Here is a 20,608-nt window from a genome sequence, read left to right on the forward strand (position 1 = left end):
ATCAGTGAACAAAGCAATAAGCACTAAACTCACAGTGTAATTGAATAGACACATCTACATTCTGCAGCAGTATCTGGATATCTGCACCGGTGAAGTTAGATCTCAGTTTACTTGAGTGCTCGCTTTCCGCTTTGATATGATTTGAATCAATCGGAAGTTGCCTGTAGGCTGTTAATTGTGCACACGGCTCATCAGTTGCATGCCCTTATAAGGAGCTAACAAGGCCTTTCTGTATGCAAATCCAGGTGTAGGAGAACACCCGTTAGGAGGAGCCTGAATGAGAACACTTCGGCTGTGTAAGAACCCATTTTCAGGCTTTCATGAATCACACGGGAATCTTTTCTGACGTTGGCCTTCTGAAGTCCGTAAGAAAACATTTCAGAAGACACCAGTAAATGGCCCAATGTCGTTCTGAATTTATTTTTATTTTATTTTGGAGAGCAACAGGGAAAGTCTCGGAGACCAGCCCGTTATTATGGATCCATTTTTTAGTATTCAGTCAAGCTACATATTCACCTTTTCAAGTGGTAATTCACAATAATAATTCACAATCAAAATAGGAAGAAACCATGCTAATGTTTTACACAGTAAAGCATAGTTAAAAAGAAGTCAGGAAATGTTCACAGCATGCAGTTTTGTATTGTTTAACTGATCAAGACCAAAGTTGGAAGCATTATCTTCTCATTTGCATTCTTATCTAAACAAATGTGGATTGAGATATGAACTGGCTTGCTCCTGCCTCTGCCTGGTGAATTCACAGTGATCTTCACTCTTGCAGCTGTGCATAGAAACCATGCTGAAACCTTGCGGATTTAGTGTCATTCTGGTTCAACTTTCTTTGGCTGCAGGGATGAATGTTGGTAAGATTGGTACTTTATAGTTGAAAAGCAGATGCTGAAATGAAGCGGTTTTAATGGCTCTCTTTGTGTGTGGCTAATTGTGAAGTCTCTGTCAATCTGTCAAAACATTGAAAAAACATCAAAACATTTTAAATGGTAGTAGACCTGTATTAAGTTAGATATCAACATAGCACATTTTTGAGGGTTGTTTGGACCTATGTATACTTGGCCAGAAGTATTTATTGCAATGCAGCATTTGAAGCTGACTTCCTGTAAACCAGTGGAATGGGAACAAGACAATGTCTTTGATCTATTAGCTTTTTTGTCTTTACAGATTTGAGTGTTCAGAGGACTCCCTTCAGTTCTGATCTAGGAAACAGGTGAGACACCACATAATGCAACGGTCGACGGCTTTTAGGGATTAACCTAACATTACCATTCACATCATCACTTTAAGAAAATGGCTGCATAATATCACTTTCAGTTAATGTATTTTCGTAATAACACATATCTGTAGTAAAGCTCTTCTACTAACCATCAGAGTTACACAGATGGACAAAATGTCTTTACCAAATCATATTAAGCACATAAGGACTCTGTCATAGGTATTCAGTTTAACTATAGTTTATCTAGCTCATCCATTTTGGGTGCCACACAATTTGGTAAAAATAAGGAAAACCTCAAGATTTGACATTAGCCATTCAAATCCTAATCTCAAGGTTGCTATAGAGTTCTGATCCAGGTGTATATGGACCTTGGGAAGAATTAGCATTAGGCTGAGTTTGAGAAGCACCAGGGAAGATAGTGATATGGTTTTAATTTTAGCTGAGATAATTATATCAGATGATTATTTTATCAAGTGACTTATTTGGCCCAGCAACACAAAAGAAAATACATATACACTATTTTCACTTGACAGCTATGAAGTGCAGAAAAGAGTTTTAGCTGCATGCAGTGGCTGCTTTCCTTCTTTTGAAATTTGCATCTGGTAGGATGATTGCGCTTTGTTGAATGGTACTCTCCATCTCTCAAAGGATTTTATTTTCTCCACTACCGTAGACACCTGATCATCTATTTTGTTGAAGGATAGCAGGATGCTGATTCATTTTGTCATTGTGCAAGACATGACCTGCTAAACAATTACAATGTGAGCACTGTGATTGTGAACATGTTAGCACGCTGAAGTTTAACAGCTGTGTCAAAGTACAATCCCAGAGAGACGCTGGCATTACTAGTTCAAGGTTATTTGCTCACTACGAGCAAACTACGAGTTTCTATTTAAGTGTTGCTTGAGCTTTATTTTTGTTAAGTAGCACTGAGGATTAGCTTTTTGCAATAATATGTTTTCTACCGTATTAAAAGATAGAGGAGGAATTATGAGGAGAAATGGTGAAACAAAAACATGTGATTGATGGTGAAAAAGGTTGAAGCTAGCTCAACATTGATGTCAAGCGAGTGTTGTTTGATAGCCACATGTCCGTGATTCCATTGAAACATCCTTGTTGATGTAACCTATTGCTTTGCAGCTTATATTGTTAACATTGAAGTAGGTAGGAAGGAGAAGCTGTGATGTGACCTGAAAGAAGCTCCTTTTTTCGTCTACTGTAGCTACTATTTGCTGTGAACATGCCCAATAATGCCTAATACCAACAAATATAATCTCTCAATGTGAAGGTCTACAAATGATGATTGGGAGTTTATAGTGTTACCAAGACATTACACCATAAATTCCAAACCATTGTCCATAAAATAGCCCCACAATAATACTGCTTAAGAGTGTTCATCAGAAGTCATATTATAATTCCTATTAATTTAAGCAAGTGCATTGACCCGATCGATCTGTAATTCTTATCTATTTCTAGGGGATATCTTCAGAGGACTCCACTAGCGTTTGACCCACTACAACCAGATCCTGGAGAGCCGGGAAAGTGGCCAATTTATGGAAATACCAGCTCAAAGCTAATGTCTGCAATCAGTCCAAGAGTAGATTTGTTGTTCAGAGAATCTCAGATTTTGTCTAAATTGTGCCAGATTAGGACTGATGTCTCGAATCCTGTCTTTCATGTACTGTGTTCCATTAATCAGACAAAACCTGCTTTTGTTGCAGAGCCTTGTCTGGTTAAGGAGGCTTGCCCACTTTACTTGACTCCGGTAGACAGTTTAACTTCTGGTTCTAACACATTTAAGACAGAAATGACGTCTCACCCACAACACATGACCTTTGGGGAAAGAGATCTCAATGAAAAACACCACCAGACTATAGTTATTATGGAAGAAGACCCTGTAGTGATCGAGGCAGCTACCAGTCTCTTTGAGAGGCATCTGACTGTATCAACTTTGCTGAAGTACCAGAAGGGGGCTGTACATTTGCTGAGGGGAAGCCATTCCTTTTCCAATAGAAATCATGATGTCATACTGGTTGGCCATGGCAGCAATGGAGCCAATGGAACAGTGCAGCTTGCTGGTTATGGCCCAGAAGAACTTGCCAGATTTGTGTCCACTTTAAAAACATTCAGCATTTTTGGTGATATTGGTACCATCCGCCTCCTCAGCTGCAACCTTGGAAATGACCTGCACTTCATGATGAAGCTGCTACAAGTCCTCCAGTCTCTCAGCGTGGAAACTCAGCTCCACATACACAACTCCTTCCTGTCTGTTAGTTCTGATGGAGAAATCATGACAAGGACCAATGGGGTCTGGAGGTCCCATGACCACAGCAGAAGGGTTATTGCTGAACTGGACGAAAGAGGTGAGCTGCTTATGAAAGTGGAACTAGGCTGTGCAGGGCCAGTGTTTTCTGATTATCAAGGAAATCTGTTGTATTTCCAGACACTGGAGTGGCCTAGTCACCCTCAAATGTTTGTTCCAATGGAGCTGCGGAAAAAGTACCCTTCCATAGATTGCCTGGAGGGGCTCACTTGGAGCTTGTTCTTTGAGGAGAATGAAAGAAGGCGTGCTCCTGATTACGTCCCAAACAAAACCCTCCAGAAAATGATTTGGCTTACAGAGCCAGGACCAGACGAAAACAATATTGTCTTGAAGCATATCAATGACATTCAGGACCTACTTGTGGAGATACGATACAATGCCAAAGAGGAAGTTGCATCAGACCTCTATTACGTTCTCAATGCATGCATTTATAGAGTACACAGGGAAAGTCTAAATGTAAGTCTGGCAGGCAAGTTCATGAACGCTGACAATCAAGCAGAAATTGAATATTTCCGTAAGAATTTTGCTGAGCAACCGGGTGAGTTTTCCCTGCAGCAGTTGAGACAGGGTCTCAAAGCAGCCAAATTCAACGACTTCTGTCGCCAGACTTTCCAGTTCCAGCAGTGTAGCTACAACTGTGAGCGATGGGGTCGATACTTCATGGCTGCAGTGTTTTCATCATCCGTGTACAACTTCAGAACCTTCTCGCTTTTTCTCATGAGCGTGATCGGTTGTGAAGTGGGTCGCTCGCGGGGTACTGACAGCCCCTTGTGTGCCGCCTTTGTGGGGCTTGACCACCCCATGGAGACCGACCAACCTTGGCCTAAACATCTGCGACGAGGATTCTACGGCGGTACCGTCGACAACTATGAAATGTCCCCAAAAAACACACAGATTTGGTTGGATGAGGTTGTTGGAAAGGAAAACGCCCTGTACATCAAATCGAAACAGCTAATGAATGTTGTTGGACATGACGAGCAAACAGAGCTAGAAATATTTGGGAGGGTTAAAGTCATGAATCGGTATGTGTTCTCTTCTTATCTTGAATACTTTCGAGGTACACCGGAGGGAAAGAAACTCAAGAGAGGATGTACTCCCTCTTTTAATGCAAACATCCATCCATAATGCTTGTGTAATGTTGGATTAGTATTCTTCTTTTGCCGACACAGATGTTGTATACGGCCATTGAATAATAGGATACTTCAATATGGTGCAGCGTAATCGATCTATTCGGCTTCAGCTTTCTGGCACTGCTTCATATCTGTTTAATGTATTTTTGTTGTTTTTTTAAAGTCACTTTCATCCCAACTACTTCCTGTATAGACTTTAATGCTTTTCTTAAAAATAAGTAAACGATTGTACAATATCAAATTGCAGTATTGATTATTTCTTTGTTTATTACACCATTTTCTTAAGGGGTTACAGGTCAGAATAGAGAATAACAAAATATAAATACAAAGAAAATGCAGAATTGCAGTATAAAGCATTACTTGTAGAAACATAAGAACACAATTTAAGCCGTTCCATCACATGAATGCATAGTTCAATATACGGAAATTTAGAACCAATCAAAAGGTATATTTTTCAGATAATTATTACCATACATCGAATTAATAGGTTTCACATATTTAAAAAATATATAATTTCAAGGCCATATGTTAATTTTCCAAACTGTTAAAAGGACAGTTCGAGTTATAGAAAAAGATCTTAGGAATTTGTGCTATACCAAAACAGTTTCATTATCTCTGACCCATACCAGGATGCTTTGATCCAACTTGCCCCCCCCCCCCATCATCACCTGTCAATCACTGCTGCCTTGAAAGCTCAAACAGAGGAGTCGTGGTAGAAAACACGTCAGGTAAACATCACTAAAATAGATTAATTGCCACTGTCCTAGAAGATATATGCAGTGCGTAGAATATAAAAAGACACCGAGAGTGGTTTATGATAACAAAATGGATAAAGATCTGGCACTTCCTATTAAGATCGTTTAATTATTTTAGTGTTTAATAATATACCAACATGCATGAAATACCAATTAGGCTGAATTTAACTGGTTGGCAGTACACACTGGCAGAAGTGTGTCAGATAAGACATTACATTAGAAAAAAGGAATGTTTGGAAATGTTGGAAACACCTGGCTTCTTTGTACTATACTTTGTATCCTGTCAGAACCTAGAAATAGAAAAGTGATGTGCATATAGTTAAACAGGGTGTAAAACGTAGCGCTGATGAGTTGGGCTCAGAGTTTCCTCTTCACTGGAGGATGCAGCCACAGGAGGAGCTCGTCTGCCCTTTGAGGAGGCTGAACTGTTTGGTGGCTACTGACTGGATCAAGATCCAGAAATGCTTGAAAGAGATGCCCTCACCGTCACCGACACCCATCTCCCGCAGGATCGCACTGAACCCCTGGTCTGCGCCCCCCTGCAGAATAAGAACAGGTAGAGAAGATCAGTGTGCTCCCAGGTAAAGCTCTATCCACTATTCACCCGACTGCACTTCATACATCGTACTGGGATGGACATTGCATTGAGAACATGAGGATTTCATTCAAGTCGTATTGTGTGTGTGTGTATATATATCCAGGGTTCGAAATGAGGAGGGTCTGGGGGGGTCCCGGACCCCCTATAAGTCATTAGGGACCCCCTATAAGAATTTATTTTTAGATTTTGGGGGGTCCCCGACAAATATTTTTAACATTAAAAATGATTGTGAAAAGGTCTTCAGTGACGTTTTATATTCATAACAATAATTTATTTATTTCCTTGCACGATTGGGCAGCAATCAGGGCAGCCAATAGCATCACAGGTTGTTGTTGTGGTCTATGACGCGTAGGTTATTGTTGAACGAAGCCTCACATAAAGTGAAATCCCTCATGAAAATCCTGTAAGTGCTTCGATTATGTTTATATCTCCATAATAATTGCTTATTCTAGTAAAATATTTGGAGTTGGTGTTCCTATATCAAAAGATGCATTAACTTAGATACCCAGTGTAACGTAATGATTAGAAGAGTTTCTTGCTGTATGTGTATGAAGCCAAACAACCTGCCAGCTGACAGCAGCACATTCACAAACATATTGCTGAAAATCTACAAAACGCATCACAAATCCATTGCAGCGTTCACGATTGTATAAGTGAGCACTACATCACAACCACGTATGAAAACATGTATTCAAGAAAATATATTTAAAAAAAGATCTGAACGATCGGGATTCGAACCCCGCGGGTCAAAACATCCTAAAGCCAACGAGCCCACTTCTCTACGCAGTGAGCTATGGAGAGTCACAGGTTCTCCTGTGCGGATTTAGTTGAGGATTTTAAACCATGAAAAACATCCCAAGACTATTATCCCACCTTCAAAATATGTCAATATAATTTTGCCTGCAGTATATAGTGTAGCAAGGTAGTCTTCAGTATTTTTTATAGTTACATTTTAGGGGACCCCCCAAGAGTCCTAAGTCATTTCGAACCCTGTATATATCTGTGTGCATAAGGCCTGTGGGACTGCTGTAGCCAATAGCAGGCCCGGCTGGGAGTGAAGCACATGGACACTGCCAGCGGATCTACCTTGACCAGATTAGGCATCTGGGAGGACAAAAGGCCTTTGAATTCATCAGTTTTCAGAGTTGCAGCCTTGTCAGCTGAAGCAGAGTGGAACTGTGTGACCAGTGTGTTGATGGCCATCTCCAGGTCAGAATTCTGGGGAGAACAAATGGCAAGACAAATGAAAAAAGATGGTCAACTGAACTGGAGCTGGACACAATCATTTCAAATTATCTTCAAAAATGGTTTGAGGGTCTGAAAATGCAGGAAACATAACCAAACCTGGCCTACACATTTAAAGTCCAAATGGTTGTTATCTGAAATGGTTTTAAGCAATTTGGCTCAAATGTCCATTTTGACAATGCAGTCCTCGTTACATTTCACTTGATTTGACAAGCACGATTCACACACGTAGGCCTTTTAATGCTCTTCCTATTTGGTCAGTCTAATCTCGTTTTGATGAAGAAATATCAAAAGTTGCATGTTTGTTAGAATGAGGTACCCATGGCGGAGCAGCCATAATAAACCTCTCTACTCACTGGAAGTGTACCAAATTAGGAAGGAAAATGTATCTCAGGTGGACTGAATGGCTAAATGGACTGGCTTCAGTTGCAACGATAGCAATGGAAGGCAGTTTCATACACAGCGTCTAATCGAAGCAAAGGGCAGGCGTCGCAGGCGGCAAAACTATGAACTCGCTGTAGGAGAAGAGCTTGGTTGAAGTTAACTTGACTAACTAAAAACATAGATAAGGTTTAGGCAACAAAGCCACTTAGCTTCAGGAAAAGAGCAAAGTACTGTGTTTACCTTTAGTTTTGTACACTAAAGTCCTGTTTTTTTGGAGGTGTTAAACTAAACTATTTGAATAAAGCTATTACTATTATTATTACTGTCACTATTCATTTTAACAATTTGTAAGGAATTGACAGTATTACAGGAAGTACTACAACTGTTTAAAGGAATATTCATAGATTTGTTTGGCCACCTGAAGGAATCGCACCAACATGTCAGTGTATATTAAGAAGGTTCAGAAGTGATTATGATGAACTGGTTAGTATACATCCAGCAGATGAGCAACAGTTATTTATTTGGAACAGTACGTGTCCCCCCCGATCAATGTCAATCAATTTGGAATCTTTTAGCAGTTTGTAAGTCCCATTTGATCCCCTTAGTGCCCCAGCTATTCTAAAGCCAGTTCTAATCAGATAAATGTACACTGTAGCCCTGCAGAGTTGATGAGGAGTCTGTGAATGTATTTCATATAACAGAAGTGAATTGGAATGGCTGAGAGCAGCCATAATGTAGTTTGTCTCGCTTTAGTTACTCGGTGCATGTGGGCCAACGGCTTTGTCCCAACCACACCCTCTGTGAGTGATTCATGCAAGCTGCTGCAAGCCTGCTTCACCTCAACAGAAACTATCCCACAGACTCAGGAAGCACCGACATCCTGACCTACAACACGCCAAAAGCTGTGGACACCGACCTCCTACACACATGAACCGTCAGGGCACGTTGGAGCGCGTTGTAGGGCCTTCAGATCAAAGGAGGCTCTTGAGCATTGTGCCTACAGTGCACCACGGTCTAGTGACACAGTCATCGATCTGCACTGATCCAGGAAAAGTTGGATCTTCTCTTGGGACAAAGACAAAGTGACACGGTGGCCCCTCCCTACTGAACGTGATCGGGCTGCTTATGTAGTGATACGGAAATGTGTGATTATTAACGAGCCATCAATCGAATGTTTGATATTAGAAGTGAGACAGCTGTCATGGTGACGGGGACAGCGTGTAAAGTGGCGTTTTACACTCGACACCCGGACAGGTGGGTGGACAGCACCTGGGCCCCACGTTAGCACGTAGACACTCCCGATGAGAAAAGGAGTAAAAGGCTCTTCGTAATGACCCGGAGAGCGGGCCGCGCGTGGGAACATGCGGTCCTTCGTGGAAGAATCACGGGACGCGGCGCGGGGAGGGGCGCCTAGCCTTCCTCCACTTCTCGGCTCAAAGTTTAACAGCAGCCTCTCGACTATTCGTTAGTCAGCTAGCGAACGAACCCATGTTACATTGTATTGTCCGTGGAGTCCACGTTTCCTTAAGCGTCTTCTTACCTGAGACATGTTGCTGCGGACTGTCCTTCTTGCCGTGTGTGCGGAGAGGTGCGTGCGGAGAGACAGATAGGCGGAGGGACACGCAGATATGCGGGGGGACAGACAGACAGACAGTCAGCCCCTGGCAGGGTTCCCGGATCCTCCCTCTGCCTGAGAGAGAAAAGTCCGGAAGAGGAGCCGCCAAGGAGCCTCCTGCCCTCACACACGGTGCCATGTTGGCACCTCACACCTAGTAGTGCGCGTCTTATGTGCTCGTGACAAAGGACTTTTAAAGTCCATTCCGGCATGAAGAACGGGGGGATATTTGAGTTCAATCCAACATTCAGGACGATTCTTCCCACATCTGGAAGCCTTTAGTAAAAGTTACACGTCGTTGTTTTTGCGCAATAAGTGGCTGCACGTTGAAGCCTGTTAACCCCTTCACTGCCAACGTGGGTCATTGGATGCAAACCGGCCTTCTCAAATCATGATGATGCTTTTTGGGGTTAAATACGAAGGGGACATCCCCTTGTAGCAACATCTTATGTAAAATATATATGTACAAGTGGGTTTATTTATGTTTATACTCTGTTTTTACTCTCTGATGGACAGCTTTCAAGCCCTCTCCTCACAAGGTGAGGGGTCCTTTAAAACAATGCATTTCATAGTTGATAGATTAGGAAAGATTCTCCCAGTTAAAGAAGAAGTGGAGCATTACAAGAGATTGATGTAGAAAAACAGTGGAACTTCATATCTTGTATTTGCTAACGCGTTGTGCCCATATGTGTCGGGTATAACAGTATGTTCTATTTTCCCATGAGGTCAACACAGTATCTATCTATTCATCCACCTGTTGGTCCTGAAAGTGTCCTTCTAAGGTACAAAAGCGGTAGAGAACCTAGCCAGAGCCAACAACAGCAATACTCCTCACAAACGAGTATAAACGAGAATGCTTCACACCGTCCGAAACATTATGGTATGTTCCCACCAAATCGCGTCCAACGCCCTCAAGATAAAAGCAATGTTACATTTCATTAAGCTGATGCTTTTTTCCAAAGCGACTTCTGGTAATCAGTGAAGGGAGCCGTGTTGTGTGGGTGGATTCAGGGTTACAGACCTTAGAGTTACAATAGTCAATATAGCCGGTAGCAGTGAGAAGGGGACATGTTCTCCTGATGTTGCAGTCATGCAACAAATAAACATTTTTCAAAAGTAAAAGTTCCATATTTGTTCAAAACAGTGATTTCTCAATATTTGAGTTGCAATAAAGAGGGATTTAGAAATAATTCCAAACCATGACTGTTGTACTGATGTGTGTTAAGGAGCTCTACGACTACTCTTCAACAAAAAATGAAATCATTTTACTCAACAAATATTTGACAATGTCCAAGATAGATCCTCTCAACATTTAAGCTACTGTAATAGGAGTTTTCTCAAAAATTCCAAACAATGGCTAAAGTAAACGTGTGTACAATTTCTTCTATTATTTTTGAAAAAACAGACTGCTTTAAACAAAAGAAGATGTGGCTGCAGCATTGACTGTTTTTCCCCTGTTTGACAAGAAATGCAGAAATATTGTCGCTGCCAGCCAAATATATTTGATGACCATCAATTATATCACTTATTTCTTGAATATCTGTGGTGCATACCATTTAAGATAACAAGATGTGTGAATTCAGTCCGACTGCTATATGTGTATGAGCTTGCCTGTCTGTCTTTCTGGTAGGGCCAAGTCAATCTGTAAGATTCATGGTCATGTAAATTAGACAACGATGTTACACAGAGCTAAATCAGCATGTCTCACGGAGCGCATTTAAATTGATTTGGCTTTTAGACAATCCTGGAGATGAGGAGACGATGTCATTACACCCTCGGCCAGCAGAAGGCAGTGTTCTCTTTTCTTCCCAGTTTCAAATTCTGTTCAACACTTCTATAACTTTGTATTGCAAGGGAGGAGTCTAACAAGCATGAAACCGCTGTGAGCCCTCATCGACCCGGGCTCCATGAGGATATGTGATTTGTCAGTCGTGTTGCTACATATGAGCTTTCCTATCTGTCCTTCCAAAAGTGGGATGTTTTCAGAGAACAGCAAGAAACTCTAACATCAGAGCCCTCTAGATGATCTAGTAGTCAGCATTACACAGGATTGACTTAATAAAATAATTAATATCAACACGATTTTTAACAAAACAAAAAAAACTTCAAGGACCAAGATCAGGGACCTATAACCAACCTATACATTGAGTCTCATAATTTGTGTTCACTTACAATGTCAATAGTCAAAGTACTAAACCATATTAAGAGAGAGCAATGACTCAGCTATTATCACATTACACATGTGACAAGAAGACCATGGAAACAGCTTGTAAGATTACTGTCTCAAAGTGTCCTTAAACCCTTTGTGCTCCTAATGCAGCTCCTGCTCCTTCTATCGGCTCGTCCCTTTTACAGCGTCGTGGGGGCATACCCTGGATGGGCCGCTAATTGCAATTCTAACAACCATTTCTGCAGACACGGCATAAACATGCAAACTCCACACAGAAAGGCCATGGGCCAGAATTGAACATAGGACCTTCTGGCTGTGGGACAGTGCTAACGTCCACCCCACCGCATGAGGCTGGCTGTGGATTTCACTAATGCTTGTTTACACACAACAAGGATCCTATTGGAAGCACATTGTGTATCTCGGCAGACGTCAAGGCAGAGCTGAATGGCCAAAAATGTGTATCTTGGTAGTTTGTTAGATCCTGTCGGTTTGATGGTATACGTACAGTATTTACTGTGTAATAATATTGACAGCTTCCCAGAAGTAGCACTGTCTTCTATATTTATTTGTTTGCAATATTCAGACAAGACAATTAATAATAAAAAATACATAACAGAGGTGAACAAATATAACAGAGCCTAAAGAGGCAAAGGTCACATAAGGTTATTTCAATTCAATTTCAATTGATTTTATTTTGTACAGCCCAAAATCGCAAATAACAAATTTGCCTCAGAGGGCTTTAAAGTCTGGACACATGAAATATCCTCTGTCCCGAAACCCTCACATCGGCACAGGAAAAACTCCCCAAAAAATGAAAAAACCCTTCAATGGGATAAAAAGGGAAGAAACCTTAGGGAGAACGTCAGAGGAGGGATGGACAGACTGCAATGGATGTCATGTGTAAAGAATGAACAATGTAATTGTGTTGTGTTATTTGAAGCCTATATAATATTACAATTTGACTACAAACATAATATGAAATGTGCATAAGTTCTACACATCTTGCGGCCTCCATTACCCAGCATGTGAGGGGAGGGGGGCAGTAGGTTGGATAGGAAAAGCAGACAGCAATACGCTCCTAGGGTGTCTGAGCATCACACAATGAATTGTCAGCGACCTGTCATGTTTGACAACTAGTAAATGATTGAATCTATTGTGATTTGATCAATTCCACAATGCTGATGATGCATGCCATTTCAGGCATCGCTGGCCTTGCAACATTTTAGCCCACTTGTGATTTCTATATAGTGCCAATGAATTGGATTTTTCTTGCCTACAATTTGTTAAAGATTTCGTATACTGCTTTCCAAAACATTTAAAAATTATTATCAAAATCTCTACTAAGTCAGTGCTCAGCTTCAATCTACCATAAAAACATAGGTGTAGTTATGGCTTAAGACCTCACACTGAACCGCCAAAATTACAAAATCAATCACTATGACCTCAAGAATATAACAATGTTCCACCTTCGTACAACAGAAAGGTACATGGTGTTCTGGGTCATCTGATAATCAAGACGGTACACTATATAGTCCCGGTCCGAGGATGAAGACCTTTGAGTAGTCTCGATGTATGACGTATGTGTGTGTGTCAACTCTGTCTCCTTTTTGCAAACATTAAATATCCTGTTGTCGTGGCCAAGAGAAGAGCTGTGGGCTGTGCGGAGGGTTTCTGGTTCTGAAGAATCTGATGCAAGTTAGATCAGAAAACAATTTATTGCAAAGTTTTGTCATGCCATTGATATTACCTCTGGAAGACACGGCACACCAAGCACTGCTGACCACTCGCTGGCCACCGGCGGCCTTTTATGACGTCAATGAATGAATCTGTTTACTCCAAAAACAAATACAGTAAATACTGTACGTATACCATCAAACCGACAGGATCTAACAAACTACCAAGATACACATTTTTGGCCATTCAGCTCTGCCTTGACGTCTGTCGAGATACACAATGTGCTTCCAATAGGATCCTTGTTGTGTGTAAACAAGCATTAGTGAAATCCACAGCCAGCCTCATGCGGTGGGGTGGAGGTTAGCACTGTCCCACAGCCAGAAGGTCCTATGTTCAATTCTGCTCCATGGCCTTTCTGTGTGGAGTTTGCATGTTTATGCCGTGTCTGCAGAAATGGTTTTTAGAATTGCAATTAGCGGCCCATCCAGGGTATGCCCCCACGACGCTGTAAAAGGGACGAGCCGATAGAAGGAGCAGGAGCTGCATTAGGAGCACAAAGGGTTTAAGGACACTTTGAGACAGTAATCTTACAAGCTGTTTCCATGGTCTTCTTGTCACATGTGTAATGTGGTAATAGCTGAGTCATTGCTCTCTCTTAATATGGTTTAGTACTTTGACTATTGACATTGTAAGTGAACACAAATTATGAGACTCAATGTATAGGTTGGTTATAGGTCCCTGATCTTGGTCCTTGTTTTGTTAAAAATCGTGTTGATATTAATTATTTTATTTATTTAAATCATTTAGTTCTAACATAACATAAATACATCTAAACATCTTCTCAATAACTTGCACATGCTGAGCACACTGTTTATTTAGGGAACTAAGATCAAAGGGGTTAAAGGAGCAAAGGGTGGACACCAATACATGGATGGATTTTGGTCTATTTGGTTTATTTCTATTTCTGCGCAACTCTGACATATTTGTTGTAAATGCATTGTCTGTCTTGTGGTGTGACTCTGCCGTTAACCAGGTTGGATGCAGCCAGCCTTTAAGAGACGCCCAACCTCGTTTGGGTCTGCTTCCTGTCTTATTTTGTAGTTTTCATGTCTCTTGTGTTCCTGGGTAACCTCACTTCCTGCCTTGTCCTGTCTTCCCCTGTGATTGTCTGCTGTGTCAATGATCGTTTCCACCTGCGTCATTGTTTCCTGTTACCTGTTCAGGTTGGTGCATGTCGGTTATGTTTGGGATTATTAAAGAGCACGTTGTTTGTTGGAAATCTGCGTTTGAGTCCTCCCTGCCTGCCTTCGACCCGCACCCTCACGTGACAGAAATAAACCTTTTTGTGTTAAAAACCTTGATTGCCATAATCATGTGTTGTTTGTTGTCGAGGAGCGTAACATGTGACATATTCAGTGTATTTAGTTCACTATACTTTCCAGATTTGAAAGCTGTTCAAATCCACAAGTTGTTTTTCAACACCTGTTTACTTTGTATCATACAGGAAGGGGACTTAATAACCTTGATAATCAGTTTGACAAAATAAAATGCATTTCTAAATTTCTAACGCAGTGCTATCAACACCTGATATAGTTCAAAGAAAAGCTGAGCAGTACAACCTTTGTAACCATTATAATTACATTACATGACTGATGTTTTCATTCTATATTTTACTCGTCTTCATCAAACATTTCAGTAATGTTCTGGAATGTTTAGTTCAATTCAATACATATTCTATAGTTATTTTGTTTAGCCCATAATCCCAAATGATGAATTTGCCTCAGAGGGCTTTAGAGTCTGTACACATGCGACATCCTCTGTCCCGAAACCCCTCACATTTCACAGGGAAAACTCCACAAAAAATGGAAAAACACTTTATGGGGAGAAAAAAGGAAGAAACCTCAGTGAGAACGGCAGAGGAGGGATCCCTCTCCAGAGGGGGGGGGGGGGGGGGGGCGGAGAAAGCAATGGATGTCATGTGTACAGAATAAACAATATAAAAGATGTACAATACGTTCAATTCCTGTAACAGAAATTATTCAAATATAAGTAGTAAGTAAGAATAGTAAGCTCGGTTTAAGCTAGGACCACTGCAAAGACAACCACCACCCACCAGCCTGTGGGGAGGGAAAGTGCAACCACTTTATTAAAGAAGCAAAGTCGGTAATGTTTGTTTATGATTACAGTAATAGTAATGCGATTAATATTAATAATGATAGTGATAGCAGCAGCAATTGTAACAGAGGCCACGGCAGGAGGCAGGAACAGGGTCCGCATAGAACCATGATCCATAAAACCAATGAGCCGAGAAATATTAATGACAGCAATAATAATGGGACTAATGCTAGGGTTAATTCAATTCAATTCATTTTATTTTGTATAGCCCAAAATCACAAATTTGCCTCAGAGGGCTTTAGAGTCTGTACACATGCAACATCCTCTGTCCCGAAACCCTCACATCGGCACAGGAAAAACTCTTCAATGGGGAAAAAAGGGGAAGAAACCTTATGGAGAGCGTCTGCATCACTTTGAGACAGGAAGTTCCTGATTTTCGATATATTACGTAGATGAAAAAAGGCAGTCCTTGAAGTCTTTTTTATATGAGAGTTGATGGACATATCCTGGTCGAAGAGAACTCCAAGATTTCTGACAGTGCTGTTGGATACCAAAGCAATTCCATCCATAGAGACTGTATCACGTGACAGCTGACTTCGAAGGCACTCTGGGCCTATCATGATAACTTCTGTTTTTTCCGAGTTTAGCATCAGGAAGTTGCAGGTCATCCAAGTTTTGATGTCTCCAAGACAATCCTGAAGTCTAACAAGCTGGTTGGTGTCTTCTGGCTTGATCGATAGATACAGTTGAGTATTGTCTGCATAACAATGGAAGTTTATGCTGTGTTTTCTGATAACGTCGCCCAAAGGAAGCATGTGCAGGGTAAATAGAATTGGTCCAAGCACAGAACCTTGTGGGACTCCGTGACCAACATTGGTTGTCCTCGATGATTCACCGTTCATAAATGTCACCAGGGGGACATTGTGGTTTCTATAAATTATTGGTTATTATATTTTAGCATGGTTTGGTTTTACATTTTAGCATAACTTGTTTTTACATTTTAGCATGGTTTGTTTTATTACAATTTAGCATGTTTTGTTTGAGCACATTTTAGCATGGTTTGTTTTATTACATTTTAGCATGTTTTGTTTGATCACATTTTAGCATGGTTTGTTTTATTACATTTTAGCATAGTTTGTTTTATTACATTTTTACCCATAAACCCAGCGTTCCGTAAACTACATGCACCTGGAGGGACTAATCAATTACAGAGAGCCCTGGCCAACCACATTCCACAAGGAAAGGACCTCCCCTCTCCAATTAACACAGCTGCTATAAAGGACACCAAGCACTGGATGAGAGGGAGAAGAGAGGCCACGGGAAGGAGAAGCCACAGGACAGCAGAAGCCACAGTGGAGTCAAGCAGTGGAGGACGGCAAGACAGCGGACGAGCAGGCAGGGTGCAAATGAGGAGAAAAACGAGACGGATTGGGCACCTCAGGAAGGAAGGAACCGGAAACTAGAAGAAAGGGCAGGACGGATCGGCAGCAGTGGCTGGTTGAATTTTAAATCTTTTTTTTAGCACTTTGTTCCAGCTGGACTTTTAATACAATCGTAGTTATTGGTTTTAATGGGTTTTTAGTTAATAATAAAATCCTCCTTTTAACCACGCTTTTAAGTCTTGTGATCCATGCTGTTCTTCCTCTGATGAACAAAGAACCTGTTTTTATGGAGACCTAGACTCCGCAACTAGGTAGCGTTGATGGTACCTTTTTTATAAATTTATCTTATTTTTTATTAGATTTTAAGTCTCCCGCCTCACACTTTTCTGGCAGTTGCTGGCAGGATCGGATTGGAGAACAGCTGTGGTGATTTAAGACAAAAAGGCTTCGAAGATCATGATGCCTGTGTTTCCTGGTGCCCCGTGGCTGCCAAAATTTAAAGGGCCGGGTCAAGATGTAAAATACAGTGATTGGAAGGAACAGATTCAAGGACTGTTAAGTTCCCAAGAATTAACAGAGGCTGGGAAGGCAGCTATTGTGTTGGGAGCCTTAGCAGGTGAGGTTAAACGCCAGGTCAGTGTTCTTGAAGACAGTGAGCGAGACCAGGGTAGGAAGATTTAAGGCACTACTGCTGGACTCAGAACACGGATACACACAGCCGGAGGTAACACGCTTTTCTGTGAACAACTCTCATGCCTCCCCTGCTTTGTTACAGAAGGAAAGTTGGAGAGACTCGCTGAAGCGAGAGATCATGGAAGATGTGCATCATTGTGCATCTCTTCTACCAGATCTTCAGACTTCCAGGAGACTTTAAATCGGATTGAGTATATTTTCTTTAACCAAGCTAGTCTGCTAAACTTGTTGTTGCTTGTGCTGTTTTTAAGTGAAACTTTACTGCTTTATATGTTACAGTTTCTTGTTTTAAGCTAACTTGACTTCCAGTTGTTGTTATTGTTGTCCACTGATTAGGGTGTCAAAGTGCTTGCCGCTTTGAATTTGGACGAGCTTCGGCTGAGGGCAATCAACCTGTTGTTTACTAACGACGGGGGAGTGGTGAGCACAGCCGTAGCCGACTTCCACTAACGAGGGAGTATTTAAATGGAGACTAGGTGAAGCGTTAGCGAAGACCCTCAGCACGAAGACAAGCAGAACAAAGACAAAGACAACTAAGGAGTCTTTCGTGGAGTCTTCGGGGCGGCTGAGCGCAGAGCCTCACATACTCATTCGTAACTATGTGTTTTATCACTGTACCTGTTCGAATTTCTGCCCGCAGATACTACCGCCCCCGCCCTAGATCAATTCTGTCGTAATCCCTCCTCCCTTACCTACCCCGCCCGCTCCACACATGTCCAGCACCTTGTCACAGGAGGACTCTGGAACTGCCAGTCAGCTACTCGCAAGGCAGACTTTATCTCCGGCTTTGCTATCCAGCAGTCGCTTAACTTCCTCGCCCTCACTGAGACATGGATCACACCGGACAACACATCCACCCCAGCTGCTCTCTCCTCTGCCTTCTCCTTCAGCCACACACCCAGACCCACTGGCAGGGGTGGCGGGACAGGTCTACTCATTTTGCCCAAATGGACGTTCTCCCCAATCGACTCTATACCCGTCCGCCGTAACATTCGCTCACTCTCCCCCCCCCTCCCTGGCCTCCTCCGTTATATCGGCTCTCCCCGCAACCGACTCTTTCGCACTTTTGCATCCGAACGTTGCCGCAGAGACTCTCCTAACAACTCTGTCATCCTCTCTCGACTTGCTGTGTCCGCTTAAGACTCGACGGGCTGGCAGATCCCCTCCAGCTCCGTGGTTAACTGAACCGGTGCGTGCTACGAGAGCCACTCTGCGAGCATCTGAAAGGAAATGGCGAAAATACAAACAACCTGATGACCTGCATGCGTTTCAGTCGCTTCCGTCATCTTTTTCTGCCTCAATCTCCGCTGCAAAAAGTGCTTTCTACCAATCCAGAATTGAGTCCTCATTTTCCAACCCCAAAAAACTATTTTCCATCTTCACTAACCTCCTCAAACCCCCCAGTCCTCCTCCCCCCTCCACCCTTCTCCCAGGAGACTTTGTCACCTACTTTACCAGAAAAATAGATGACACACGCTCCTCCTTCTCCAACCCACCTCCTTCCAGTTATATCGCACAGACCTTGCCCCAATCGCCCTCACTTCCCTGTTTCACACCACTGTCCCCTAACAAAGTCCTTACCTTAGTAACCTCTGCCCGTCCCACCACCTGCCCCCTTGACCCCCTCCCATATCCTACAGTCGATCGCCCCCGATCTTCTTCCCTTCCTCACATGTCTCATTAACAATGCTCTGTTATCTGGCTGTTTCCCCAACACCTTGAAGGAAGCAAGAGTTAACCCACTCCTGAAGAAACCCACCCTCAACCCTTCGGAAGAAAACAACTACAGACCGGTATCCCTCCTTCCCTTCCTGTCCAAAACAATTGAACGAGCTATCTTCAACCAACTCTCCTCCTACCTCCATAGTAACAACCTCCTAGACCCCAACCAGTCAGGCTTCAAGGCGAGCCATTCCACAGAGACTGCTCTCCTCGCTGTCGCGGAACAACTCCACGCTGCTAGAGCCGCCTCGCTCGCCTCCGTGCTCATCCTACTGGACCTTTCTGCAGCATTCGACACAGTAAACCACCAGATCCTTATCGCCGCCCTTCAGGAACTTGGTGTCACAGGATCCGCGCTGTCTCTTCTCTAATCCTACCTTGATAGTCGCACCTACCAGGTAACTTGGGGAGGATCAGTGTCGGAACCTTGTCCCCTTACTACTAGAGTTCCTCAGGGCTCCGTCCTGGGTCCCCTCCACTTCTCAATTTACACCAACTCCCTTGGCTCCGTCATTTGCTCGCACTGTTTTTCCTATCACAGCTATGCCGACGACACCCAACTAATCCTCTGCTTCCCCGACTCGGACACTCAGGTGGCGGCACGGATCTTTGCATGTCTGACTGACATCTCCCAGTGGATGTCCGCTCATCACCTGAAGATCAAGACCGAACTACTTTTCTTCCCTGGAAAAACCTCGCCCACTCAGGACCTGACTGTTAACTTCGGCGACTCCGTGTTAACGCCCACTCAGAGTGCCAGTAACCTCGGCGTGACACTGGACTCCCAACTCTCCCTGACTGCCAACATTGCAGCGACGACACAATCCTGTAGATACACGCTCTACAACATCAGGAGAATACGACCCCTTCTCACTCAGAAGGCGGCACAGGTACTGATTCAGGCGCTTGTCATCTCCCGCCTTGACTACTGTAACTCTCTGCTGGCAGGTCTCCCAGGTACCTCCATACGACCACTGCAGCTCATCCAGAATGCAGCAGCTCGACTGGTCGTCAATACTCCCACACTACACCGCTTCTCCGTTCACTTCATTGGTTACCAGTGGCTGCCCGCATCCAGTTCAAAACATTGGTACTGACGTACCATGCTGTGAATGGATTGGGACCAGTCTACATCCGGGACATGGTGAAACCCTACATCCCAATCCGCACACTCCGATCTGCATCTGCCAACCGGCTTGTTCCTCCCTCACTGAGAGAAAAGCACTCGACGAGATCGCGACTCTTTGCTGTCCTGGCTCCCAGATGGTGGAATGAGCTCTCCGATGACATCAGGACTGCAGAGAGCCTCTACATCTTCCGTCGAAAACTCAAGACACACCTTTTTAGACTCTATCTTGACTAAAACACTAGCAAAACGTAGCACTAACAAATGATAGCACTTAAATTGTACTTATAATGGCACTTTTCTATAACATGTTTTGTAACTGCTTATTTGATGAAAAATGTACTTTCTTGTTACTTGTTCTTCTGAGTTTGTATCTATGTGGAAATGCACTTATTGTACGTCGCTTTGGATAAAAGCGTCAGCTAAATGACATGTAATGTAATGTGAAATC

General features: G+C 42.7%; 2 protein-coding genes across 2 annotated transcripts; one reads left to right on the forward strand and one right to left on the reverse strand.

Moving 5' to 3' along the window:
• Nucleotides 1-1,178: 1,178 nt before the first annotated feature.
• On the forward strand, nucleotides 1,179-4,879 carry LOC119218758 (uncharacterized). Its single transcript, XM_037473402.2, has 2 exons — nucleotides 1,179-1,219; nucleotides 2,702-4,879. Exon 2 carries the CDS (start codon nucleotides 2,802-2,804, stop codon nucleotides 4,671-4,673), a length of 1,872 nt encoding a protein of 623 aa, XP_037329299.2. The 5' UTR covers nucleotides 1,179-1,219; nucleotides 2,702-2,801; the 3' UTR covers nucleotides 4,674-4,879.
• Nucleotides 4,880-4,914: 35 nt separating this feature from the next.
• On the reverse strand, nucleotides 4,915-9,422 carry s100v2 (S100 calcium binding protein V2). The gene is made up of 3 exons (XM_037473568.2): nucleotides 9,201-9,422; nucleotides 7,118-7,249; nucleotides 4,915-5,972 (listed from the first exon to the last, which is right to left on the reverse strand). The coding sequence occupies exons 1-3, from the start codon at nucleotides 9,207-9,209 to the stop codon at nucleotides 5,805-5,807; spliced, it is 309 nt and encodes a 102-aa protein (XP_037329465.2). The 5' UTR covers nucleotides 9,210-9,422; the 3' UTR covers nucleotides 4,915-5,804.
• Between the last annotated feature and the right edge of the window lie 11,186 nt (nucleotides 9,423-20,608).

This window comes from Pungitius pungitius, chromosome 17, assembly GCF_949316345.1.
Source record: "Pungitius pungitius chromosome 17, fPunPun2.1, whole genome shotgun sequence".
NCBI lineage: Eukaryota > Metazoa > Chordata > Actinopteri > Perciformes > Gasterosteidae > Pungitius > Pungitius pungitius.

Bases quoted from the DNA above. Each gene is read 5' to 3' on its own strand.
- s100v2 (XM_037473568.2), bottom strand. The intron at 5,973-7,117 runs GTAGATCCGCTG...CTTATTCTGCAG, and splicing joins AGATGCCTAATCTGGTCAAG to GGGGGCGCAGACCAGGGGTT.
- LOC119218758 (XM_037473402.2), top strand. From the start codon at position 2,802: ATGTCTGCAATCAGTCCAAGAGTAGATTTGTTGTTCAGAGAATCTCAG.